Genomic DNA, 27,185 nt, shown 5'->3' on the forward strand with positions numbered 1-27,185 from the left:
TTTTCTTTTTGTATTAGTGGAAGAAATGGGTTGCCTCGTGTGCCACTAGGCACAGCGGACTCTACCTAACTAACTCATTAGGCTCCCGACTAGTGTACATGGTATAAGATACCATAAGCTAGTATAAGAACATAAGAAATAGGAGCAGGAGTAGGCCATACGGCCCCTCGGGCCTGCTCCGCCATGCAATAGGATCATGGCTGATCTGAATCTAGACTCACGCCCACTCCCCGTAACCCCTAATTCCCTTATCTGCTAGGAAAATGTCTATCTCCATTTTAAATTTATTTAATGTTGCAGCTTCCACAGCTCTCTGGGGTAGCAAATTCCATAGATTTACTACCCTCTGAGCGAAGAAGTTTCTCATCTCAGTTTTGAAAGGGCAGCCCCTTATTCTAAGATTATGCCCCCTAGTTCTAATCTCACCCATCAGTGGAAACATCCTCACCGCATCCACCCGATCAAGCCCCCTCACAATCTTATATGTTTCGATAAGATTGCCTCTCATTCTTCTGAACTCCAATGAGTAGAGTCCCAACCTACTCAACCTTTCCTCATACGTCAACCCCCTCATCTCTGGAATCAACCGAGTGAACCTTCTCTGAACCGCCTCGAGAGCAAGTATATCTTTTCTTAAATATGGAAACCAAAACTGCACGCAGTATTCCAGGTGTGGCCTCACCAATACCCTGTATAACTGCAGCAAGACTTCCCTGTTTTTATACTCCATCCCCCTTGCAATAAAAGTCAAGATTCCATTGGCCTTCCTGATCACCTGCTGCACCTGCATACTAACTTTTTGTGTTTCATGCACCAGGACCCCCAGATCCCTTTGTACTGTAGCACTTTGCAGTTTCTCTCCATTTAGATAATAACTTGCTTGTTTATTTTGCAAGCAACTGCCCAATATTAGTCATTGTCTGTGTTGGGTATCCATTTACACATGGCTACATGGGGCCTACCCTCATACTTGCTCATAGACTCAGCCTGAGGGAAGGCGTGGAATACGTGGCAAAAGATCCACAGGCAGGTAAACCAGGAAATATATACAGCGCTCACATCCCAAGAACTGAGGGTCCAGGCCCCGTGTCTCAGAGGGCTGCCTGGACAAATGCCCTGTCTGGAAGGGAGAGACAGAGGCAGAAGTTGAGCCCCAGCTATGTATAGGGAGATCCCAGGCCACCAGGAATGTACAAATTCTGCCTGCCACCTGGACGTTATTTAATTAGACAAGCTTCACATTCACCAGCACAGCTCATCCTCCTCTTGGCGACTGGCACGTTTGCCAAATATAAACTTTACTCCGTTAACAGCGGACACCCAAAGCACACGGAAACTACAGAGAAGGGTTTGCACTTTCCTGCATGCACGAAGGAGCTGGCAATGTGACACGCACAAACAGGAGAGAGCCATCCTGTATAAAGAGGAGCGCTTTCTGAATGGCGTGCATTACGTGTAGCTCGATGCGCTCATCAGAAAGTTGCAGACTTACAGTAGAGCCCAGTCATTGACCTGTTATCTATGAGCTGGATCAATGGGAGCTGGGGCTGTGAGTCACCTCCTCGTGTCTTAACATAGAAACATAGAAGAGAGGAGCAGGAGGAGGCCATTCGGCCCCTCGAGCCTGTTCCGCCATTTAATGAGATCATGGCTGATCATCCAAATTCAGTACCCTGTCCCTGCTTTCTCCCCATATCCCTTGGTCCCTTTAGCCTTAAGAAATATATCCAACTCCTTCTTGAATATATTTAATGAATTGGCCTCAACTGCCTTCTGTGGTAGAGAATTCCACAGGTTCACCACTCTCTGGGTGAAGAAATTCCTCCTCATCTCAGTCCTAAATGGCTTACCCCTTATCCTTAGACTGTGACCCCTGGTTCTGGACTCCCCCGCCATCAGGAACATCCTTCCTGCATCTTAACTGTTTGGCTGAAACTTTGGCTTGGCTGAGGTGGGGTCAGGAGACCAACTGGAAAGGAATTGCCAGGATTCTCAATTACCCACCAGTTGTGAATAGTCACTGAGGAAGGGACTCAATCATTAAGGCCCCACTGTGTAAAAAGAACAATGTCGGGTCTTCCACGCACCTTAAAGACAACTAACTTTTTGTCTTAAAATACTCCTGTGCAGCATCTTGGGACGTTTTACTACGTTAAAGGCGCTATATAAATACAGGTTGTTGTTGTTAAGTGTCCAATAATTTCTGGTAAGCTCCTATTTCTAACACTTTCACTTCACTCCTTTGGTCTGTTTTTTTTTAAATTATTCATTCTCAGGCTGTGGGCATCGCTGGAAATCCTGTCATTTATTGCCCATCCCTAGTTTCTCTGAGAAGGTGACGGTGGCCTTCTTCTTGAACCACTTATAGTGGTTTATATAACCGAGGGGCTTGCTAGGCCACGTCAGAGGGCACGTTACGAGTCAACCATGTTGGTTTGGGTCTAGCATTGCCAACTCTGGTTGGAGGTGTTCCTGATGGTTTGATCAGGTGACGCCTGACCACAAGATGTCTGATCACGTGACATCCAATCACATGCGGTCTGATCATGTGACATCTGCAAATGTTATTGCATTTACCTCATCAAGGTTGGGTCCCCTGTACCTGAGTATCTTGGCTCGTGGTTTTGCGCCAGGGTTGTACGAGAAGTTTCAAGGACCAGGAGACCACCCGTGAGCAGGCAAAGAAGGAATACCGAGGGCGGGCTCGGTGTTTGGGGCACTTCTCACAGGGCACATCATCCTAAACTCAGCTCAGCCCCAACATTTCTAAACCACTCAAACAAAAGCAAGATACCGCGGGATGCTGGAAATCTGAAATACAAACTGAAAATGCTGGAAACACTCAGCAGTTCAGACTCCCCGAGCTCAGACTCAATAAAAGGAGAGTTGTCACAGAATTATAGAAATTACAACACAGGAGGAGGCCATTCGGCCTTGAATACCCTGCACCATCTAGTTAGTCCCTGCAGAGGACAAAACTAAGGGAGAGGAAAGAGAGAGAAGAGTTGCTAGTTTTCTATTCCACACCAATTTCTTTACGTAGTAAGATTCAGATCGTCAACCTGAATTCCTATCCAAGACCTCGGATCAATCACACACATAAAACAAAGTCAAAGTTTATTGGGAAACTATGCAACAATGTATTCGACTATACATTTAATACTGTACTGTGAAAAAGAACACAATGAAATACAAAACTATACATTTTAAATACAGTACAAGTGACTGCACCAAGAAATTCCTTTCACCCAACTAATTAACTAGGTGGAGTTTCTAATCCCCAAGTGTCCCTGACCACTCCTTGAACAGCCGTGGGCATCAGTTCAAAAGAAGCCTCGGATTTAAATTAAAAATATTTTAAAGTAAAACACGGAATTCCAAATACAGGCAAGTGTCACTTGTGGTGATAAAGACAGTATCCTCAACGGGTTGGTTTTACTGGCTGGATTGTAGTTGCAGTGTATTTTTTTAAAAACAAAGTCGCGAGCATATTTTTTGGTGAATCTTTTTCCAAGTAGTGATAGCTGGTTGTTTTTGTGCTGTTAAATGTAATTTTTTTTTGGAGAACAGTTCAATTAAAAACAAAACACACAATTTCCGAGTTTACAAGAAAATGGGTTTGCTGATAAACAAGGATGCTAATTTATGGTTGTCATGGCAAAAATGGATGGAGCCGTGGAATTCGATCCCTCAAAAACGGTCATCATTCCGGGATCCCCGGGAACAAAATGGGGTTTGGCTTTAGTTGCCATAGCGCCGCAGTACTGGTGATAACTCAGCCATTTTGAATGTACGGTCTACCCAAAAGGTACTGTGCCTCGAGTTCAAAGGTCAGTGGGAAGTGGTCATATTGTGCCTGGAGTTCAAAGGTTGGTGGTAAGTGAGCATACAAATTTAGAAACTTTAGATGCAAAAAGGTGCTATGTTTATAAACAAATAGAAATAAATGACATCTTAAAATTTATATTAATAACTTATAGAAGTAGTAATTGTTTCCCTTTCTCTGTTGCTTAAACATGACTAAATAACAAACCTGCATATAAAAGGAAATCAGGTCTGAGCCCAGCCTTCCCAAGTGCATCTTTTTACACATTTTTTCCCAATAAATAATAATATACAAAACAAAGCGGAAATATAAAATAAAAAAGGAGCTGGTTTCTAAATATGGAAACACCAGAATATTAAAAAAAACAATTTAACAAAAACAGGGGAATAATTGCACTTCGAGATGTTGCCAGTGAGACTGTCTTGGGTCTAAAATCTTTGAAAGAATAATTGAAAATAATAAACCCTGACTGCCTTGTGGTTTAATTGTCCCTGTTCCACAGATACTACGATTTTCTTTGAAAACTATTTTTTTTTCTTCAGTGTAAAATAAAAGGTATTGGGACAGCGATTTTCATACAATCTGATTTAGAGCTAAACATTTTTACTCTCACAGAACACAATCTTAAAACAAAAAAAACTCGTTAAAAGTGCTGATTTGCTACTGAACTCGGTGTTTCCGGTATTGTGGGTTTTTTTTTTTGCAAAGTCACTGGCGAAACGCAGTCTTTGTTTGGGATCGCAGTGATGTCAGCGAGTGGCCGCCTCAGTAGTACTTATCTCTTGAAGTCTCAATCTAAAGAAACAGGGTTTCCAAATATCAGAAGCCCATCTCACCCTCTGCCACTGGCTGCGACAAGACTTTAGGGTTACAGAGAAAGAGAGAGACAGAGAGAGAGAGAGGGTGAGAGTCGATGTAGTGTAAACTCTAGACATTCAGTATTCCCACCCCACAATGCTCAGGCTCCGTGCAATGCAGAGAGTTAATCTCCGACCGTTGAACTGAAGGGGCCTCCTTGTTCTCAAAGTTCTGCTCCATCAGTGGCGGTTTTTCTGCTGCGCTCTTCCTGCTGGTCTCTGGGCAGTTCTGTACGTAAATGACCCTGTTATACGCCTTCAGCCTCTTCCACAGTTGCACGTATACTTTGCACTGGACGTACATGAACACAAGTCCCCCAGTGAACCCGATTGCCACAACCACCAGCTTAGTCCAAAATGGCCACTCCAAAATACCTGCAGAGACACATTAAGAACACTTTATTAGTACCATGTCATCGCTGTGCTTCTTCGTTAATGATAAGCACAGAGGGGGTGGGGGGGAAATAAATCTTTATAGTGTGCGACACTCTTCTTTAGTGAAGTTCATAGATAGAATCATAGACATTTATGCCACAGAAGGAGGCCATTCAGCCATCGTGTCTGTGCTGGCCGAAAAAGAGCTATCCAGCCTAATCCCACTTTCCAGTTCTTGATCTGTAGCCCTGTAGGTGATGACACTTCAAGTGAATATCCAAGTACTTTTTAAATGCGATGAGGGTTTCTGCCTCTACCACCCTTTCAGGCAGCGAGTTCCAGACCCCCACCACCCTCTGGGTGAAAAAAAGTTTGCCTCAGCTCCCCATTAATCCTTCTACCAATTACTTTAAATCTATGGCCCCTGGTTATTGATCTTTCTGCTAAGGGAAGTATGTCCTTCCATTCCACCCCATCTAGGCCACTCATAATTTTATACACCTCAATTAAGACTCCCCTCAGCCTCCTCTGTTCCAAAGAAATCAACCCCAGCCTATCCAATCTTTCCTCATAGCTAAAATTCTCCAGTCCTGGCAACATCCTTGTAAATCTCCTCTGTACCCCCTCTCGTGCAATCACATCTTTCCTGTAAGTGGCGACCAGAACAGTGCGCAGTACTCTAGCTGTGGCCTAACTAGTGTTTCCCAATTCATCACTTCAGTATCTCAGTCACCACCTCAGCTCCTGTCTAAATGGTGTGGGAGAAATGGGTTTCGATTCATGGGGCACTGGCACCAGTACTGGGGAAAGAGGGAGCTGTTCCGTTGAGACAAGCTTCACTTGAACCATGCTGAGACCAGTGTCCTGGCGAATTGAATAACTAGAGCTGTAGATAGGGCTTTAAACTAAATAGTGGGGGGGAAGGTTCAGGTGAGGGGAAACTTAGAAAGTTAAAGAGAAAGGACAAGGCAATAGTGCAGGGTAGCAATAGGGGTAATGATAACCAGGGTGTGCAAAGAAGGGACAGAGTGTACAAGCATAAGAGTGCACCAGCAAATAGGGTCAGAACAGGGACAAATGGTAAAAAGACAAAATTAAAGGCTCTTTATCTGAATGCACGCAGCATTCGTAACATGATAGATGAATTGACGGCACAAATAGAAATAAATGGGTATGATCTGGTAGCCATTACAGAGACGTGGTTGCAAGGTGACCAAGGCTGGGAACTGAATATTCAGGGGTATGAGACATTTCAGAAGGATAGGCAGAAAGGAAAAGATGGTGGGGTAGCTCTGTTAATAAAGGATGAGATCAGTGCAGTAGTGAGAAATGATCTTGGCTCGGAAGATCAAGATGTAGAATCAGTTTGGGTGGAGATAAGAAATAATAAGGGAAATAAGTCACTGGTGGGAGTTGTTTAAGGCCCCCTAACAATAGCTACACTGTGGAACAGAGTATAAACCAAGAAATAATGGGGGCTTGTAAGAAAGGGACTGCAATAATCGTGGGCGATTTTAAGCTTCATATAGATTGGACAAATCAAATTGGCAAAGTTAGCCTTGAGGATGAGTTCATAGAATGTATTCAGGACAGTTTCTCAGAACAGTACGTTGTGGAACCAACCAGGGAACAGGCTATTTTAGATCTGGTACTGTGTAATGAGACAGGATTAATTAATGATTTCATAATAAAGGATCCTCTAGGGAAGAGTGATCATAACATGATAGAATTTCACATTCAGTTTGAGGGTGAGAAACTTGGGTCTGAAATTAGTGTCTTAAACTTAAATAAAGGCAATTACAAGGATATGAAGACAGAGTTGGCTAAAGTGGACTGGTAAAATAGATTAAAAGTTAAGATGGTAGATGAGCATTGGCAGAATTTTAAGGAAATATTTCATAACTCTCAACAAAGATATATTCCAGTGAGAAAGAAAGACTCTATGAGAAGGATGAACCATCCGTGGCTTACTAAGGAAGTTAAGGAGGGTATCAAATTAAAAGAAAAGGCATACAATGTTACGACGATTAGTGGTAGGCCAGAAGATTGGGAATTTTTTAGAAACTTACAAAGGATGACTAAAAAAAATAAAGAGGATTATGAGAGTAAACTAGCAAGAAATATAAAAACAGACAGTAAAAGCTTCTACAAGTATATAAAAAGGAAGAGAGTAGCTCAAGTAAATGTTAGCCCCTTAGAAGAGGAGACTGGGGAATTAATAATGGGAAACAAGGAGAGACTTTGAATAACTATTTTGTATCTGTCTTCACAGTAGAAGACACTAAAAGCATCCCAATAATAGTGGAAAATCAAGGGATAAAAGGGAGGGAGGAACTTAAAACAATCACTATCACTAGAGAAAAAGTACTAGGCAAACTAATGGGACTAAAGGTGGACAAGTCCCCTGGACCTGATGGCCTGCATCCTCTGGTCTTAAAATAAATGACTGCAGAGAGATAGTGAACACATTGGTTGTAATCTTCCAAAATTTCCTAGAGTCTGGAAAGGTCCCAGTGGATTGGAAAACTGCAAATATAACGCCCATATTCAAGAAAGGAGGGAGAGAGAAAGCAGGAAACTATAGGCCAGTTAGCCTAACATCTGTCATTGGGAAGATGCTGGAATCCATTATTAAGGAAGTAGTAGCAGAACATTTAGAAAATCATAATAAAACCATGTTGACTCTGTTTGGTTGTATGAAAGGGAAATTGCTTTTGACAAATTTACTAGAGTTCTTTGAGGATGTATCAAGCAGGGTGGATAAAGGGGAACTAGTAGATGTCGTGTATTTGGATTTCCAAAAGGCATTCGGTAAAGTGCCACATAAAAGGTTACTGCAAAAGATAAAAGCTCATGGTGTTGGGGGAAATATATTAGCATGGATAGAGGATTGACTAACTAATAGAATACAGAGAGTCGGGATAAATGGGTCATTTTCAGGTTGGCAAACTGTAACTAGTGGGGTGCCACAGGGATCAGTGCTGGGGCCTCAACTATTTACAATCTATATTAATGACTTGGATGAAGGGACCGAGTGTACTGTATCCAAATTTGCTGACGATACAAAGATAGGTGGGAAAGCAAGTTGTGAGGAGGACACAGAGTCTACAAAGGGATATAGAGAGGTTAAGTGAGTGGGCAAACATTTGGCAGATGGAGTATAATGTGGGAAAATGTGAGGTTATCCACTTTGGTAGGAAGAATAGAAAAGCAAAATATTATTTAAATGGAGAGAGGCTACAGAATGCTGCGGTACAGAGGGATCTGGGGGTCCTCGTACATGAAACACAAAAAGTTAGCATGCAGGTACAGCAAGTAATTAGGAAGGCAAATGGAATGTTGGCCTTTATTGCAAGGGGGATGGAGTATAAAAGTAGAGAAGTCTTGCTACAACTGTACAGGGCGTTGTTGAGACCACACCTTGAGTACTGCGTACAGTTTTGGTCTCCTTATTTAAGGAGGGATATACTTGCATTAGAGGCAGTTCAGAGAAGGTTCACGAGGTTAATTCCTGGGATGAAGGGGTTGTCTTATGAGGAAAGGTTGAGCAGGTTGGGCCTATACTCATTGGAGTTTAGAAGAATGAGAGGTGATCTTATTAAAACATAAGATTCTGAGGGGGCTCGACAAGGTAGATGCTCAGGGGAAGTTTCCTGTCGTGGGGGAATCTAGAACTCGGGGGCACAGTTTCAGGATAAGGGGTCGCCCATTTAAGACGGAGATGAGGAGAAATTTCTTCTCTGAGGGTCGTGAATCTTTGGAATTCTCTTCCCCAGAGAGCGGTGGAGGCGGAGTCATTCAATATATTTAAGGCTGAGATAGACAGATTTTTGAACTACAGGAGAGTCAAGGCAGAAAAGTGGAGGTAAGGCCAAGATTCGATCAGCCATGATCTTATTGAATGGCGGAGCAGGCTCGAGGGGCCAAATGACCTACTCCTGTTCCTAATTCGTATGTTTTCACTCCCACTGCAACCATGAGCCTTGATAAGAACATAAGAAATAGGAGCAGGAATAGGCCACTTGGCCCCTCGAGCCTGCTCCACCATTCAATAAGATCATGGCTGAACTTCTACCTCAACTCCACTTTCCTGCACTATCCACATACCCCTTGATTCCCTTAATATTCAAAAATCTATCGATCTCTGCCTTGAATATATTGAACAACTGAGCCTCCACAGCCCTCTGGGGTAGAGAATTCCAGCGATTCACCGCCCTCTGAGTGAACAAAATTTCTCATCTCAATCCTAAATGGTCGACCCCTTATTCTGAGACTGTGACCCCTGGTTCTAGACTCTCCAAACCAGGGGAAACATCCTCCCTGCATCTACCCTGTCAAGTCCAGTAACAATTGTATATGTTTCAATGAGATCACCTCTCATTCTTCTAAACCCTAGAGAATATAGGCCCAGTCTACTCAATCTGTCCTCATAGGACAATCCCCCCATCCCAGGAATCAGTCTGGTGAACCTTCGTTGCACTCCCTCTATGGCAAGTATATCCTTCCTTAGGTAAGGAGACCAAAACTGTACACAATACTCCAGGTGTGGTCTCACCAGGGCCCTATATAGTTGCAGTAAGCCGTCTTTACTCTTATATTCAAATCTTCTTGTAATAAAGGCCAACATACCATTTGCTTTCCTAATTGCTTGCTGTACCTGCATGTTGACTTTCAGTGATTCATGTATAAGGACACCCAGGTCCCTCTGAACGCCAACATTTCCCAATCTCTCACCATTTAAAAAATACTCTGCTTTTCTATTTTTCCTACCAAAGTGGATAACTTCACATTTCTCCACATTACATTCCATTTGCCATGTTCTTGCCCACTCACTTAGCCTGTCTATATCCCCTTGAAGCCTCCTTGCATCCTCCTCACAACTTACATTCCCACCCAGCTTTGTATCATCACCAATCTTGGATATATTACATTTGGTCCCCTCATCCAAATCATTCATGTAGATTGTGAATAGCTGAAGCCCAAGCACTGATCCTATGCTTTTGTCACCTCCACATCTGATCTCTCACATGTCGACCTCCCATGTTGCACTGTCCACAAGCTTCGACTCCCACAAGTCGCCCCTGTCCCATCCGGCACCATGTCCCACAGGCCCATGGAGCCAATCCTTGCCAACTCAAACTCCCTGTCCCCTTGAACATCCTCATTCGTGAATCCCTGTAGGTCTTCAGGCCTGGCCCACCCTACCTCCATAACCTGCTCCTGTCTTGTCCTGAGCCCTTCACTCTGCCAATTCTGCCATCCTTTCATTCCAGTCCACCATTGGTAGCAGGACTTCCAACTGTCTCGATTCCACTCTCTGGAAATCTCTCACTAATCCCTCCACCTCTCATCACTGTCCCTGCCTATCTGACCATCCCTTTGGTCACATCTCCAGCTCTAACACACAGCCTGATGTGTTTTGGAAAACTAAACACTCAGTAGATGTTTCTTCATTGAAGATGCCATAATACACGTTGCTGCTCCCACACCATGGCCTCCAGTGACAGACCTGTACCCACCAGTACTGTACCCCAGTGTAATACAGTGACAGACCTGTACCCACCAGTACTGTACCCCAGTGTTATACAGGGACAGACCTGTACCCACCAGTACTGTACCCCAGTGTAATACAGTGACAGACCTGTACCCACCAGTACTGTACCTCAGTGTTATACAGTGACAGACCTGTACCCACCAGTACTGTACCCCAGTGTAATACAGGGACAGACCTGTACCCACCAGTATTGTACCCCAGTGTTATACAGTAACAGACCTGTACCCACCAGTACTGTACCCGTGTTATACAGTAACAGACCTGTACCCACCAGTACTGTACCCATGTTATACAGTAACAGACCTGTACCCACCAGTACTGTACCCCAGTGTTACAGTAACAGACCTGTACCCACCAGTAATGTACCCCAGCGTTATACAGTGACAGACCTGTACCCACCAGTACTGTACCCCCGGTATTAGTGACAGACCTGTACCCACCAATATTGTACCCCAGTGTAATACAGTGACAGACCTGTACCCACCAGTACTGTACCCCCGGTATTAGTGACAGACCTGTACCCACCAGTACTGTACCCCCGGTATTAGTGACAGACCTGTACCCACCAGTATTGTACCCCAGTGTTATACAGTGACAGACCTGTACCCACCAGTATTGTACCCCAGTGTTATACAGTGACAGACCTGTACCCACCAGTATTGTACCCCAGTGTTATACAGTGACAGACCTGTACCCACCAGTATTGTACCCCAGTGTTATACAGTGACACACCTGTACCCACCAGTACTGTACCCCAGTGTTACAGTAACAGACCTGTACCCACCAGTAGTACTGTACTGTACGCCAATTATAACACCACCCAGATGAGATACCTCACTCAACACGGGCTGGGGGTCGAATCAGATACATCAATGGTCTGCAGGTTTGAGGAAAGCCCTGCCCAGCTGTTTGTGGCCGGACCTGTCCCTTGGATCATGGGCAGCATTGACAAGGCCATATTTATTGCCCATCCCTGGTTGTTACGAGTCAGCCACATAGGGTGGGACTGGAGTCATGGGTAGGCCACACCAGGTCGGGGTGCCAGGTTCCGTTCCCTGAAGGATATTCGTGACCCAGTCGTGTTTGTACAACAACCCGGCAGCTTTCGTGGTGATTTTTCTGGTACCAGCCCACAAATTACCAGATGTAGGGAGTTCAATTTCACAACTCAGGATCTTCTGGGTTACAAGTCGAGTACCATAACCACTAGGCTCTGGTATCCATCTTCTGCCCCCAGCCCAAATATTCTTTAATATCTGTCAAATGGCGCCAGAGAAGGAACCACACTGCAGGGTAAACTGTGGCATCGTGAAGTTCGATGCCAGTGATGAGCACTCAGGGTGACAGCTCTTGCCAGTCCAAACCGGAAGTGCATCCACAAAACCCCCGGGGTCACGTGAACAACTGTTTTGATGTTGCCCCGTTTACAGGTACGCGATGGGGCGTCCAATTTAAATATGCGGGATCAGATGTTTCACAGAGGCCCACAGTCAGTTTAACAATCTACCGTCGGTGAAACGGAAGCATTTTTGTCACAAGTACCCCCCGTCCCCCAAAAAAACATGAACCGCCTGGTTCAAAACCATGAGACCAAAACCCAGTGACCCTTGTACAAAGATATTTCAGAGTATAGCTAGGAATATAGAAGCTTATAGCACAGAAGGAGGCCATTCGGCCCATCGTGCCTGTGCCGGCTGTTTGAAAGTCCCAACTCTCCCGCTCTTTCCCCATCTCCCAGCAAATTCCTCCTTTTCAAGTATTTATCCAATTCCCTTTGGAAAGTTATTATTAAATCCGCTTCCACCGCCCTTTCAGGCAGCGCATTCCAGATCACAACAACTCACCGCTTAAAAAGATTTTTCATCTCTCACCTGGTTCTTTTGACAATTATCTTAAATTAAACGGATTTATTTGTAAATATGTGACCCAAAATAAATGACCTCAACAAGAATGAAGGGGCAATTTTAACCCTCTCCCGCCGGCAGAAATCAGACAGGTGGACAGTTTAAATCGCCCAGGTTACTCACCTGCCCTGGAGGCACCAGGAACTGGCAGTTCCCGATTTCAACTGAGCAGGCAGCAAGGACAGTCACCTAAAGCTGGCAGGGTCCTTAAGAACATAAGTAGTAAGAGCAGGAGTTGGCCACACGGCCCCTCGAGCCTGCTCCGCCATTCAATAAGATCATGGCTGATCTTCGACCTCAACTCCACCTTCCCCGCCCTATCTCCATATCCCTTGATTCCCCTAGAGTCCAAAAATCTATCGATCTCAGCCTTGAATATACTCAAAGACTCAGCATCCACAGCCCTCTGGGGCAGAGAATTCCAAAGATTCACCACCCTCTGAGTGAAGAAATTCCTCCTCATCTCAGTCTTAAATGGCCGACCCCTTATTCTCAGCATTCACAGCCCTCTGAGCCCCCTGGGCAGGTGAGATTCCTGCCAGGTGCAGAAAGCGGAGGAAGAGGATCAAGGCCAGAAAAGGCCCAAAAACATAGTTTTTGTTTTAAAAACCTTTCCTAATGGATCCTGGAGGAGCACGAGTTCTGCACTAGGCCCCACAAGGAAAGTTTAGGCCTCCCCTGCTGGCTGACCTGCGCAGTCCGTACCACCCCCCTCCCCGTCACGAGCCCACGCAAGACGGTTTCAGCAGCCGATCCCGCCGCCCGCCTGGCGTCAGTGGGCGCCCTCCGGACCGTGCAATTCTCCACCGCTTCCCACCCACTTCCCGGCCGGCGGGGTTTAAATGAGGCCTGGGAGTTAAAATACCCCGGGGCCTCATCTCTGGAGCAGCGGGTGGGTCTCTAACTTGCACCCCTGCTCACCCACCAGAAACAGGCCTAAAGTTAAAATCGGACCTACTTAGAAAATGTAATTTAAATTCATGCATGGAAGGTGAGAGATTTCTGAATGTATAAAAGACTTTGCGAAGATCATGGGGAGGAGAGAATTGTACATACCGCTGGTCTGACCTTGTTTAATCTCCTCAGCTGTCCTATCAATCAGGACGTATAGTGACCAGACCACACAGGTGATTGCAATGATATGGAACGTTACTGAACACAGTATCTTTCTCCTCTCACTTGAAGTCATCTGCAACTTCTCCCACTGTGTAAGGAAGGTGACAACTATTAGACTTTATTGGGCTTCACAACACACACTCCATCCAACTTCACATTTATTATGCTAGATATGGAGTGATACCGAGCACGAACCCATTGACACACAGCCTGGCTCAGTTGGTCGCTCTCAGGCCTGAGCCAGAAGATCATGGTCTTGAACCCCACTCCTAGACTTAAACACATAGGCTGACACTTCAGTGCTGTACTGAGGGGGTCAATCAAAGCTCTATCTATCTGACCAGGTAGGTGGAGATTCCCACGGCACTATTCGAATCAGGGGACCTCTCACCGGTGTGCTGGCCAATATTTACCCCTCAGCCATCATCACTAAAACAGATTATCTGGCTGTTTGTCTCATTTTTGTTTGTGGGACCTTGCTGTGCGCGAATTGGTTGTCATGTTTGCCCATGTCACAGCACTGACTGCACTTCAAAAGTACTTCGTTGACTATGAAACACTTTGGGCAGTCCAGAGTGTGCGTGAAAGGTGCTTTATATAGGCAAGTTCTCTTTGTGATCGAGTGACGGACGAACATAAATTCAATCCTTGCACCACTCGGATCCTGATCGGATCTGCGTGAAGTGGGAGGCATGTTGGGCGAATGATGCATCATCTCCCTGGCTCTCTAACCGGGTCCATTTGCCCTGTTCGGAGGACAGGCTTTCCTCCCACACGCTCTGCAGGAGAAAAAGAAAAAAGAAAAGAGAAAAAGAAAAAAAAAAGGAGTAAAAGGTGGCACGGTGGCATAGTGGTTAGCACTGTTGCCTCACAGCGCCAGGGACCCGGGTTCGAATCCGGCCTCGGGTGACTGTCTGTGTGGAGTTTGCACATTCTCTCCGTGTTTGCGTGGGTTTCCTCCGGGTGCTCCGGTTTCCTCCCACAGTCCAAAGATGTGCGGGTTAGGTTGATTGGCTATGATAAATTGACCCTTAGTGTTAGGGGGATTAAATACGTGGGGTTACGGGGATCGGGTGGGATATGTGTCGGTGCAGGCTCGATGGGCCGAAATGGCCTCTATCTGCACTGTGGGGTTTCTGTGATTCTGTGATTCTGTGATAAACTTGAATTTCTATAGCACCTTTCACAACCTCAAGGGGTTTCACGGCCAATTAAGAATTTTAGAAATGTAGTCACTGTTGTGATGTAGGGAAACACAGCCAACTTGTGCACAGCAAGATCCCACAATGGGCTAATGGCCAGGTAATCTGTTTTTTAGTGATGTTGGTTAAGGGATAAGCATTGGCCAGGACACCAAGGAGAAGTCTCCTGCTCTTCTTTGATGTAATGCCATGAGCCCTTAGGAATTTTGCCCTCCCGAGGACATTATCAGAGGCAGAAATTGGGGCAGGGCCCAGTGGCGTTGGGTCGCCGCCCTGTTTGCCCTGTGCCAGGGGTTCCCTCAGGCGGAGTGGGGCAGGTACTTCTTGTGCCCACACCCTTTCCAGATGGCGTGAAGAAAATAAAGAGGTGAGACTGGTGAGGATGACGTGTCCCACAGAATTCCTGCCGGTATGGCTTCTGATTCCCCCAACTTACTGTGTGCCTGCTTCAGGCGGGCGTACATTACTTTAATGTGGGGGGGGGGGGGGGGACAGGGGCCCACCAAAGGGAGAAAGACCAGTTTCCCTCCTGGAAAATGGCCATCTTCGGCTGGATCTACAGGCACTGGTCCCCAGCGACTGCCTAATGCCGCTATATCCGCACACCCGCCCCCAGCCAAAAACACAGCAGACACCCCAGCTATACCGCTAATGGCACGGGCGCCCACCCACTTTACAGTCTGACCCCGTGAACTCTGGATGGGGTCATATACACAATGGTTAGCAGAGAAGAAGCTCTGCTCTTCCATTGATATGATGACCGAGCCCCCCCCCCCCCCGCCCCCTGTACACCCCCTCCACTCAGAGCATGTGCCATCTTCATACAGGCTTTTCAAAAGATGGTCCTTTGTTGCGTTAACTCACATCGATCTTCTCTATTTAACATTCTCGGATGAATTTTGCTACATAGGCAGATTACATAGAATTTACAGGCCATTCGGCCCAACTGGTCCATGCTAGTGTTTATGCTCCACACGAGTCTCCTCCCACCCCTCTTCATCTAACCCTATCTGTATATCCATCTATTCCCTGCTCCCTCATGTACGTATCTAGCCTCCCCTTAAATGCGTCTCTGCTATTCGCCTCAGCCACTCCCTGTGGTAGCGAGTTCCACCTTCTCACCACTCTTTGGGTAAAGAGGCTCCTCTTGAATTCCCTATTGGATTTCTTGGTGACTGTCTTATATTAATTCCCCTAGTTTCGGACGCCAAGTGGAAGATCTAGCGATCTCCAATAACGCCGCCATTTACTCAGCGATGCTTCATTTCATACATACTTTCCGCAGTGGTTTCAACTTGGTCTCCATGATGAACTCATATTTGCAGAGCTCACAGCAACGGGTGTCCGAGCTCTTGATCCACTGCTGTAGGCAGGCCTGGTGTACATATCGGAGGCTCCCACTGCAGTGACAGGGCGTAATGAGGGGTCCTTCATCATCTCCTTCACAGTGACATATTCTGAATAAAAGTAGAACCAATTAATTGCAGTCTGCAGCAATCCATGATCCACTGAACTGAACTTGGCAGCACTTCTAAACCAAAGCAACAGCTCATCCCGATGACCGACACTGCACATCGACACAGCTTCCTCTATCTTCAGGATGATACGGGAGCAAACTATGACCTACAGGGCCAGCACAGAGGCAAGGATTAAGGGCGATAGCAAAAATACTGCGGATGCTGGAAATCCGAAATAACAACAGAAAACGCTGGAAAAACTCAGCAGGCCAGGCAACATCCGTGGAGAGAGAAACAGAGTCAATGTTTCAGGTCGAAGACGAAGGGTCTTCGGCCTGAAACGTTGGGCTGGATTTTCATTCAGGAGTCGGGTTGGAGGCGGGACTACAACTTTCGGGGTCGTAGTCCTGCCTCCATCGAGATGCGGCCAATCCACGCGATTTTAACTTGACTGACCTTGTTGAGCCCGCCCAGCGGGCTCAGCAGGCCAATTAAGGGCCACCCGGCAACAGGTGATGTCACAGACTGAAATTTCATCTGTCAAGACGTTTTGACAGATGAATTATCAGCGTTTCACAGCTGTTTGAAGCTGTCAAACACTGACAGTCTTACTTCTAACATGAGTCCTTCTACACAGACTCAGTTAGAAATCTCTCCTGCACAGAAAGCTGCAGGCTGTCACTTTTGACAGTTCGCAGCCATTCTGCTTTCTGTGCCGGTGAGATGAGGGGCTCCCCAAACCTAAAGGAAGGAAGGCTGAAAAGGTAAGAAAATGTATGTAAAACTTATTTAATCACTTTAGACACACCAAACACACTTATCTTTGCAGTCATGCACACATCACTCACCTGAACACCGACATCTCGACCCCTCCAAGCCCTTCAACTGGACTCCTCCAACTTGGCGTGGTTTGGAGCTGTCGGGATTCCCACAGTTCAAGCTTAAAAGTAGGGATTAGGCTAAAAACTGCCTGTTAACTACCTGTTAACAGGCAGTTATTTGGCACTAATCCCTTCCCGCCTCGGGTAGGCGGGTCCCAGTGCAGGGCGGGTACCCGCCTCCTTTAAAACTGGCATGGAGGCGGGGTGGGGTCGGGACCCCCGATTTCGGGAATTTAACTCCCCGCACGCCTCCAATCCCGACTCCACAGCACACTGAAAATCGAGCCTGTTAACTCTGTTTCTCTCTCCATGGATGTTGCCTGGCCTGCTGAGTTTTTCCAGCATTTTTGTTGTTATTTCGGATTAAGGATGCTTTATCTAAGAGAGTTACTGGAAAAAGGGGTCCATTTTCAAAACATAACATTCTACAACCATCTGCTGCATTGTCTCCAAACTGGTTTTGCACGCGATTTGTAAAAGGGCTCATGTGAGAGCCGAGTCATAGCTTTGTGGAGACACGAACTGGATGTGGAATATGGAGTAGTTGTGGCTAAGGTGGACTAGATTGAGATGAAAGGAGAGGAAGGGGAGGAGGTACAGGAGAAGGGGAAGGGGATGTCCCTCAGTGGCAGTTCGATCTTTCAGAGCAAACAAAAGGGTCATTTTGGCAGAGAAGGTCTTTAACAGAAGGACAAGTAGAGGCCAGGGTGCTCAAAGCACACAAGCCAGTACACTCAAGTACCACATGCTACATGGCTTTCCTGCTCTACACTTGCAGTTTTCTTGCAGAGCTTCCTTTACGGGTGTCGTGTATTGATTGCGAGTTGGACACCAGTCAATATGGTAATGTAATGTGCGAGTTTGACACCAGTAAATACGGTAATGTAATGGGCATTGCATTATGGGAATTACCCGGGAAAGCTGCAGTCAGCCATTTTACAAATAAAGTAAAGATCACAGTTATAAGCCTGTCTGCCTGACTCTGATTTAATTCGACGTATCTACATGCTTGATTGAACGCATTAAAGCATAGATACAACATTGGCGACGAGGATAACGAAAGGAATCCTTTTAAATAGTTGGTTGCCCAAGTTTTAGTTAGCTAGGATGGAGAAGACCGGCATTCAAAATTTTGCTTGCTTCGCCGAGCCAGCCACATTGGGTCCAAGATGGACGAGATGGTTAACGTCTTTTGAGCTTTATGCCGACGACAAAGGACTCATCATCGATGATGCCTCTACAGCTGCCACGAAGCACAGGAGAAGAGCTCTACTTCTACACCTAGCAGGACCAGATGTCCAGGATATCTTTTTGACTCTACCGGACACAGGAGAGCCAGCAGACTACACGGCGGCGGTTAGTGCTTTGAATCACTACTTCGTGCCCCAGGTCAATGCAGCATTTGCTAGACAGACTTTTCATAAGTTGTCCCAGAAGGCAGGTGAGACTGTGCAACAATTTGCTACTCGCTTGCGGCAGGCTGCTAAAGACTGCTTTTGGGGGGGGATGCGGATAATCAAATAAGAGACGTTATCCTGAGTAGGTGCACGTCAGCCTATGTGCGGAGGAAATTGCTAGAGGAAGGGCATGATCTAACGCTCACCCGCACGTTACAATTGGCCTCACAATGTGAAAATGTCGAGGAGCAGATGTCAGCCATGTCATGTACAGAGAAGGCGGAGACAGATACTGTTCGTCGTGTTACACAGAAAAGAGGGTATTATGTGAAAAGCTCGACAGATAAACCAAAGGGAAATGGCGATAGGAACGAAAGGAAATGTTAGAGATGTGGACACACAGACCACATGGGCAGAGATCCGAAATGCCCAGCACGCAGACAAATGTGTCATAAGTGCAAGGAAAAGGATCATTTCTCCAAAGTATGCCGCACAAAGGGTACAAAGAAACACAGTGTGAACAATGTAGAGGAACAAACTGACTTTGCATTTGCTGTTACTGGAAATAACGTCACAGAGAGAGACTTACCTTTTGTGTGGGGGGAGTAAACCTGAGAATGTTAATTGATTCGGGTGCAACTAATAATGTGATAGATGAGAATACATGGGAAGGATTAAAGTCAGAACACATTAAGTGTCAGTCACATGTCCCTAAGAGAGAGAGAAAGTTATTCTCTTATGCTTCTAGCCAACCACTGTCAGTTAAAGGTGTATTCACATGTGGGATTACAATAGGTAAGAGAACTGAGCAGACGGAGTTCATTGTGGTTAAAGGCCATGGAGAGCCATTGCTAGGAAGGGAGACAGCCATGAAACTGGGAGTTTTAAATATAGGTGCAGATGTCTCAGCTGTGGTAGATGTAAGACAGCTACTAGAACAGCGGTATCCAAAGGTGTTCCAGGGAGTAGGAAGGCTGAACACAAAACAGATCAGTTTGTACATCGACCCACAAGTGAAGCCTGTGGCCCAGCCACTCAGGCGTATACCATTCAACTTAAGGGGGGCAGTAGAGGCCAAAATAAAACAATTGAGGGACATGGACATTATCGAACCTGTAACTGGTCCCACCCCATGGGTAAATCCTGTGGTTATTGTACCAAAAGCGGATAAGGATGTATGCTTATGCCTAGACATGAGACGAGCAAACCAGGCAATAGTGAGGGAATGATATCCAATCCCCACCGTTGATGAGATACTCCAAGGTATGAACGGCTCGACGGTGTTTAGTAAGCTAGACCTGAAATGGGGTTATGACCAGCTAGAACTGACCCGAGTCAGGAGAAATCACAACGTTTGCAGTACATAACGGAGTATACAGGTACAAGAGGCTGATATTCGGTGTATCTTCAGCTAGTGAGCAATATCAGCACGAGATAGCTAATGCCTTAGCTGGAATAGAGGGTGTTGAAAACATCTCAGACGACATTATCATGCATGCACACGACCAGGAAACGCACGACAGACGCCTGCACGCTGTCATGACCAGACTAATGGAAAGTGGACTGACACTAAACTCAGAGAAGTGCCAATTCAACATGGACCGATTGATTTTCATGGGAATCCTGTTGTCTGAAAAGGGCATCGGACCAACAGCAGAGAGAGTGCGAGCGGTGGCAGAAGCTCGGGAACCAGAGAATGCTACAGAGGTGAGGAGTTTCTTGGGACTCATTGGGTACAGTAGCAGATTCATCCCGCAGTTTGCAATGCTATCAGAGCCACTGCGACGCCTGACGAGAAAAGACACACCATTTAAATTTGGATCACAACAGAGACAGTCGTTCAGTGCACTCAAGGAAGAGTTGGCCAGAGCCGGCACTTTAGCATATTTTGATAAGGACGCACCAACCAAAGTGATAGCAGATGCCAGTCCTGTAGGTTTAGGCGCAGTACTAGTTCAGGACCAACAGGGACACGAGGTGCCAATATGCTATGTAAGTCGTAGTTTAACAGGCTGTGAGCGGAAATACTCTCAAACAGAGAGAGAGGCCTTAGCTCTTGTATGGGCTTGTGAGAGGCTGCATCCATGTGTGTATGGCCGAAAATTTAACCTGGTAACTAACCATAAGCCATTACAAGTGATATACAGCCCACACTCTAAACCCTGTGCCCGTATAGAGAGATGGGTACTTAGATTACAGCCGTACGATTTCAAGGTGATACACATTCCAGGCAAGCAAAACATTGCAGACCCACTGTCACGATTGCTGGGGGAGACCAAATAAGTTATGCAGTGTTATTGTAAGTGTTGTATCTATGCTTTAATCCGTTCAGGCATGTAGATACGTCGAATTAAATCAAAGTCAGGCAGACAGGCTTCTAACTGTGATCTTTACTTTATTCCTAAAATGGCTGACTGCTGCTTTCCCGGGTAATTCCCATAATGCAATGCACATTATATTACCGTATTGACTGGTGTCAAACTCGCAATCAATACACGACATCCCCCTTTTCCTTGGAAACAAACTTGCAGTTTACAAACAGTTGCTTACAATAACACTGCATAACTTATTTGGTTTATAAACTTTTTACAAACTTGTGTCTTACCACACAACTAAATAATTCCCAGGTTTAAACATTTAACATCACACATGCAGTTCTCGCAGTTTATGTTGTGACATAATCAGACAGTCTTTGGGGTTTTCTTTTAACCCTTTGAGGTCTGGCTGTATTGGGTATGTCTGGCATGTTGGTGTCAGTGGGTATTGCCTGTGTCACAGTGGTATGTGTGTCAGGGTCTACTATACTGTCCTCAGTCCCTTGTGTTTCCTCCTGCTCATGGAGTGTCTCCTTTGGTCCATTGGTTCTGTATTTCTTCACAAACATAGTGTTTCTCGAGTAGCGTGCTCCTTCTGGAGATTCCACTACTACTTGACTCACTGTTTTACTCAAAACTTTGTGCAGTGTGGCATTAAAAGGAGTGGTGAACTTGTCCACTTTGTCCTGCCATACCAGCACCGTGTCACCAACTTCCACCTCTGAGTATTGTGTTCTCCGCTGTTCATCTGCGTACAGTTTGGACTTGCCTTTTTGTTCTGCATCCCGGTCACGTACTTCCATGTCTGCGCGCGACTCTGTGATGTCTGGCAGCTTTCCTCTCATTTTCCGTTTAAAGAGCAGCTCTGCCGGGCTCTTTCCTGTCGTGGCATGGTCAATGCTCCTGTACACAGTCATATATTTCCTAAGTTCACGTTTCCAATCTAGTCCTTCTGACTGAGCAATTCTGATTCTCTTCATCAGCGATGCATTTTGGCGCTCGACTTCTCCGTTAGCCTGAGCCCATTTTGCTGTCGTTTTCAGGTGTTTGATCCCGTTGTTTTCACAGTATTCTTTGAATAATTCAGATCTGAATTGGGGACCATTATCAGATTTGCAGGTGATTGGCAAACCATGACGGCTGAAGACTGACTCTAAACTATCAATAACCTTCTCTGTTGTTGTGGAGGTCATGATGTCGTATTCATAGTCGCGACTATAATAATCAACTACCACAAGAATGGAGTGGTTGGATGGCAAGGGTCCCAGTAAGTCTATAGCTACATCCTGCCAGGGGCCCTCCGGTAATGGTGTTGGTCTCAACGGTTCAGGTGGGTCGGGTCTGGCTACTAACTGACAGCCGTGGCACGCTTTACAGTGTTTTTCAGCTGCCTTGTCCATGCCAGGCCACCAAACCTTGGTTCTGAGATGTAGCTTTGTTCCAACTATTCCCAAGTATCCTTCATGTGCTGACACCAGGGCTCGTGCATGTTACACTGTGGGTAGCACGATGCGTGTTCCCCGAAGAACTAGGTACCCCACTACGCACAGCTCATTTGCAATTGCTGCATAAGCTTTACAGTTCTCAAAATGTCCGTTTGTGATTGCCTTCCGTACCTCAATCAGCTCTGGGTCGGTAGCAGAGGCTTCCTCCACCTCTCTAGTAGTGAGTGCTTTTGGTGTCGCACTCACAGCTACAAATCTCACGTATTCATCTGAGCCATGAGAATGTCTCTCCTGTTTTGCTGTCTCCCCCAGCAATCGTGACAGTGGGTCTGCAATGTTTTGCTTGCCTGGAATGTGTATCACCTTGAAATCGTACGGCTGTAATCTAAGTACCCATCTCTCTATACGGGCACAGGGTTTAGAGTGTGGGCCGTATATCACTTGTAATGGCTTATGGTCAGTTACCAAGTTAAATTATCGGCCATACACATATGGATGCAGCCTCTGACAAACCCATACAAGAGCTAAGGCCTCTCTCTCTGTTTGAGAGTATTTCCTCTCACAGCCTGTTAAACTACGACTTACATAGCATATTGGCACCTCTTGTCCCTGTTGGTTCTGAACTAGTACTGCGCCTAAACCTACAGGACTGGCATCTGCTATCACCTTGGTTGGTGCGTCCTTATCAAAATATGCTAAAGTGCCGGCTCTGGCCAACTCTTCCTTGAGTGCACTGAATGACTGTCTCTGTTGTGATCCAAATTTAAATGGTGTGTCTTTTCTCGTCAGGCGTCGCAGTGGCTCTGATAGCGTTGCAAACTGCGGGATGAATCTGCTACTGTACCCAACGAGTCCCAAGAATATTCCTCACCTCTGTAGCATTCTCTGGTTCCCGAGCTTCTGCCACCGCTCGCACTCTCTCTGCTGTTGGTCCGATGCCCTTTTCAGACAACAGGATTCCCATGAAAATCAATCGGTCCATGTTGAATTGGCACTTCTCTGAGTTTAGTGTCAGTCCACTTTCCATTAGTCTGGTCATGACAGCGTGCAGGCGTCTGTCGTGCGTTTCCTGGTCGTGTGCATGCACGATAATGTCGTCTGAGTTGTTTTCAACTCCCTCTATTCCAGCTAAGGCATTAGCTATCTCGTGCTGATATTGCTCACCAGCTGAAGATACACTGAATATCAGCCTCTTGTACCTGTATACTCCGTTATGTACTGCAAACGTTGTGATTTCTCATGACTCAGGGGTCAGTTCTAGCTGGTGATAACCCCATTTCAGGTCTAGCTTACTAAACACCGTCGAGCCGTTCATACCTTGGAGTATCTCATCAACGGTGGGGATTGGATATCGTTCCCTCACTATTGCCTGGTTTGCTCATCTCATGTCTAGGCATAACCTTACATCCTTATCCGCTTTTGGTACAATAACCACAGGATTTACCCATGGGGTGGGACCAGTTACAGGTTCGATAATGTCCGTGTCCCTCAATTGTTTTATTTTGGCCTCTACTGCCCCCTTATGTTGAATGGTATACGCCTGAGTGGCTGGGCCACAGGCTTCACTTGTGGGTCGATGTACAAACTGATCTGTTTTGTGTTCAGCCTTCCTACTCCCTGGAACACCTTTGGATACCGCTGTTCTAGTAGCTGTCTTACGTCTACCACAGCTGAGACATCTGCGCCTATTTTTAAAACTCCCAGTTTCATGGCTGTCTCCCTTCCTAGCAACGGCTCTCCATGGCCTTTAACCACAATGAACTCCACCTGCTCAGTTCTCTTACCTATTGTAATCCCACATGTGAATACACCTTTAACTGACAGTGGTCGGCTAGAAGCATAAGAGAATAACTTTCTCTCTGTCTTAGGGACATGTGAATTGTTGTGTATGTACCTTTAAGGGAATAACTGGTCTTAGACTGCAGTACCGGCAGTGACCACCCCTGTATAAAAGGCCCTAGCAGGCTTCTGTAGTTTCAGTTTCAAGCTGCCTCTTGTTCAGTAAAGTACCTGTTAAACTGTTCTCCCGAAGTCCGTGTATTATTGAGGCGCGGACTTTAAAGTGGCGACGAGTAAGTTCGAACTCACCTGCAGTGTGGCATCATCTCACGGGGATCTCGCCTGAAAGGAAGGTCCTGGAAGGTCGTAGTCTGAGCAACGGGCGTCGGCCGAGGGCAACCGCCCAAAGAATCCATCGGTGTTTGGAGAATTGCGGGAGAGACTGTGGTTCCAGCGAATCGTGCTGGTAGCAGGTAGCGCGCTGACCCTTCCGGACTGCGGTGGGCTCAAGCTCGACCGAGCGGCTCTACAAATCGGGCCGCGCAGCGTCGCCGGGAAAAGAAAACAAGAGAGAGAGGGTGGAGCGCACAGGGCGCGGTCGGTGCTCGAGAACAGGACAGCGGAGAGAAACTAAACGGGGGGGAAGGAAAGCGAGACGCGCCGAAGCTGCGGGTCACCGCCATTACCCCGTAGAACGCTAGGAGCAGCGTGGCAGTAAGGGGAAGAAGCAAAAGCGCGGGAGGCGCCATTTTATCCCATTGGGGAAGAAGCAAAAGCGCGGGAGGCACCATTTTATTCCATTGGGGAAGAAGCAAAAGCGCGGGAGGCGCCATTTTAAATCGCCCAAGATGCCGAAAAGTGGCAGTATCACTGCTTTCGACAACGAGGTAGAAGACTGGACCACGTATGTGGAAAGAATTGAAGTGTACTGCAGGCAAATGAGGTGGCTGATGGAAAGAGGGCGTCGGTATTATTAAATCTGATGGGTGCGAATACGTACGGCCTATTGCGGAATTTAATTACCCCAGCTAAACCAATGGAGAAAAGTTTTGAGGAGATTGTTCATATCTTACAGGAACATCTAAGCCCTACACCACTGCTGGTAGCAGAAAGATTCAAGTTCCATAAAAGAAACCAGCACAAAGATGAGAGCAATGCTGACTATCTTACGGAACTATGCAAGTTATCGAAGCACTGCCAGTTCGGGGCAGGACTGGCAGACACCTTACGGGATAAGTTTGTCTGCGGGCTCCAGAGTGAAGGAACCCAGAAACGACTACTTTCAAAAAAGGACCTGACGCTAGAACAGGCTTTCAGCGTGGCAGTATCCTACGAAGCAGCAGCACAGGGAGCTGCGGAAATACAACAGAAACCACAAGAATACAGCGCTAACGAAATGGCGTATGGAGCTGAAAAGTGCTATCGCTGCGGCAGAACAACCCATGAGCAGAAGGACTGCTGGATTAAAGACAAAATATGCAGGCAATGCGGGAAAATGGGGCATATAGCAAGAGTCTGCAGGTCGGGAAAGAAGACCAACACGACAAGAACTACTAAGGAACAGTACAGGAAAGTAAAGAAACTGACAGATAGTAGTTCAGAAGATCAGGAGAGTGATAAGGACTCCGGGAGCAGGCGACTAAGTTGTTTAAAGTTACACAATGTGATCGCAAAAGAAGATTTGGGTCACCCTCATGATAGCAGGGTCCCCAGTGAAGATGGAATCAGACACAGGATCAGCCCTAACTGTCATGAATCGACGAGACTATGAGCGGCTATTCTCACACATACCCTTAAAGGACACGTCCATTGTATTGAAGACATACATGGGGCAAAAGGTCTACCCCAGAGGAAAAATAAGGGTGCCAGTTGAATATAACGGAAAGGAAACACAGAAACTATACATGTATATACTACGAGATGGAGGACCACCATTATTGGGACGTGAATGGATCCGAAGACTACAATTGGATTGGCATTCCATTCTGGCACTAACTGTGACTGACAAAAAAGATGATGATGTCGCACCTGGACGTCTGTCACAAATTCTATCTGACGCGGAAGAGGTGTTCCAACAAGGACTTGGGACTCTAAAAGGAGTAAAGGCAACCATAAAGATTGAGGATAACGCAATACCCAAAATTTTTCAAGGCCAGACCGGTGCCATACGCGATACACCCAGCTGTGGAAGCTGAACTGGAGAGTCTGGAGCGTTTGGGGGTGCTGTCTAAGGTGGACTGGAGCGAGTGGGCCACACCCATCGTTCCTGTAATGAAGAAAGCATTGAGCAGCACGCCTGGGGAGCCAAGGAAGGTTCGCATCTGTGGGGACTTCAAGGTGACTGTGAACCCAGTCCTGCACACAGTACAGTATCCGCTTCCGCGGATAGAAGATATTTTCGCCTCACTATCTGGAGGGAAACGTTTTACAAAGATTGACCTCGCTCAAGCGTATCTACAAATGGAGGTGGAAGAAGCATCTAGGAAATACCTCACGATAAACACTCACAAAGGCCTTTACCAGTACAATCAACTGGTATTTGGGGTAGCATCGGCCCCGGCTATGTGGCAGAGGGCAATGGAACAAGTCCTGCAAGGGATCCTGCAGGACGACATCCTGGTTACGGGCGAAAATGACAATGAACACCTTGCCAACCTGGAACAGGTGCTCACGAGATTGCAGGAATATGGGCTACGAGCCAACCGTCCCAAATGCGAGTTCTTCAGGAGACAAATCTCGTACTGTGGCCACATGATTGATGAGGAAGGGTTGCATAAGTCGCCGGACAAGATTGAGGCTGTAGTCAAGGCTCCAGCACCAGAAAATGTGTCGCAACTGAGGTCGTTCCTCGGGTTGGTGAGCTACTACCATAAGTTCTTGCCGAATTTATCTACAATTCTGCACCCACTGAACGCCCTCCTTCAAACTGGTGTAACATGGAAATGGAGTGATGAGTGTAGGCGTGCCTTTCAGGAATGTAAATGCTAAATCACTTCAAAAGAAGTATTGGCCCACTACAACCCAACACTACCGATTCGGTTGGCATGTGATGCGTCACCTTACGGCATTGGAGCGGT

The 27,185-nt window shown here is 46.4% G+C and overlaps 1 protein-coding gene across 2 annotated transcripts in view; it reads right to left on the reverse strand.

Annotated features, from left to right (window-relative positions):
- Positions 1-3,100: 3,100 nt before the first annotated feature.
- marchf8 (membrane-associated ring finger (C3HC4) 8) overlaps positions 3,101-27,185 on the reverse strand; it is a 75,633-nt gene continuing 51,548 nt past the window's right edge. For both annotated transcript variants that reach the window (XM_085970228.1, XM_085970229.1), the window contains 3 exons: positions 16,111-16,291; positions 13,573-13,720; positions 3,101-5,058 (listed from right to left, as the gene is read on the reverse strand). In XM_085970228.1, coding sequence (XP_085826354.1) covers positions 4,754-5,058; positions 13,573-13,720; positions 16,111-16,291 — 634 coding nt within the window. In that variant the 3' untranslated portion in view covers positions 3,101-4,753. The remainder of the gene's footprint in view (positions 5,059-13,572; positions 13,721-16,110; positions 16,292-27,185) is intronic.

The sequence above is a fragment of the Somniosus microcephalus genome, chromosome 29, assembly GCF_052327205.1.
Source record: "Somniosus microcephalus isolate GS21.2 chromosome 29, FLI_Smic_1.0, whole genome shotgun sequence".
Classification (NCBI taxonomy): domain Eukaryota; kingdom Metazoa; phylum Chordata; class Chondrichthyes; order Squaliformes; family Somniosidae; genus Somniosus; species Somniosus microcephalus.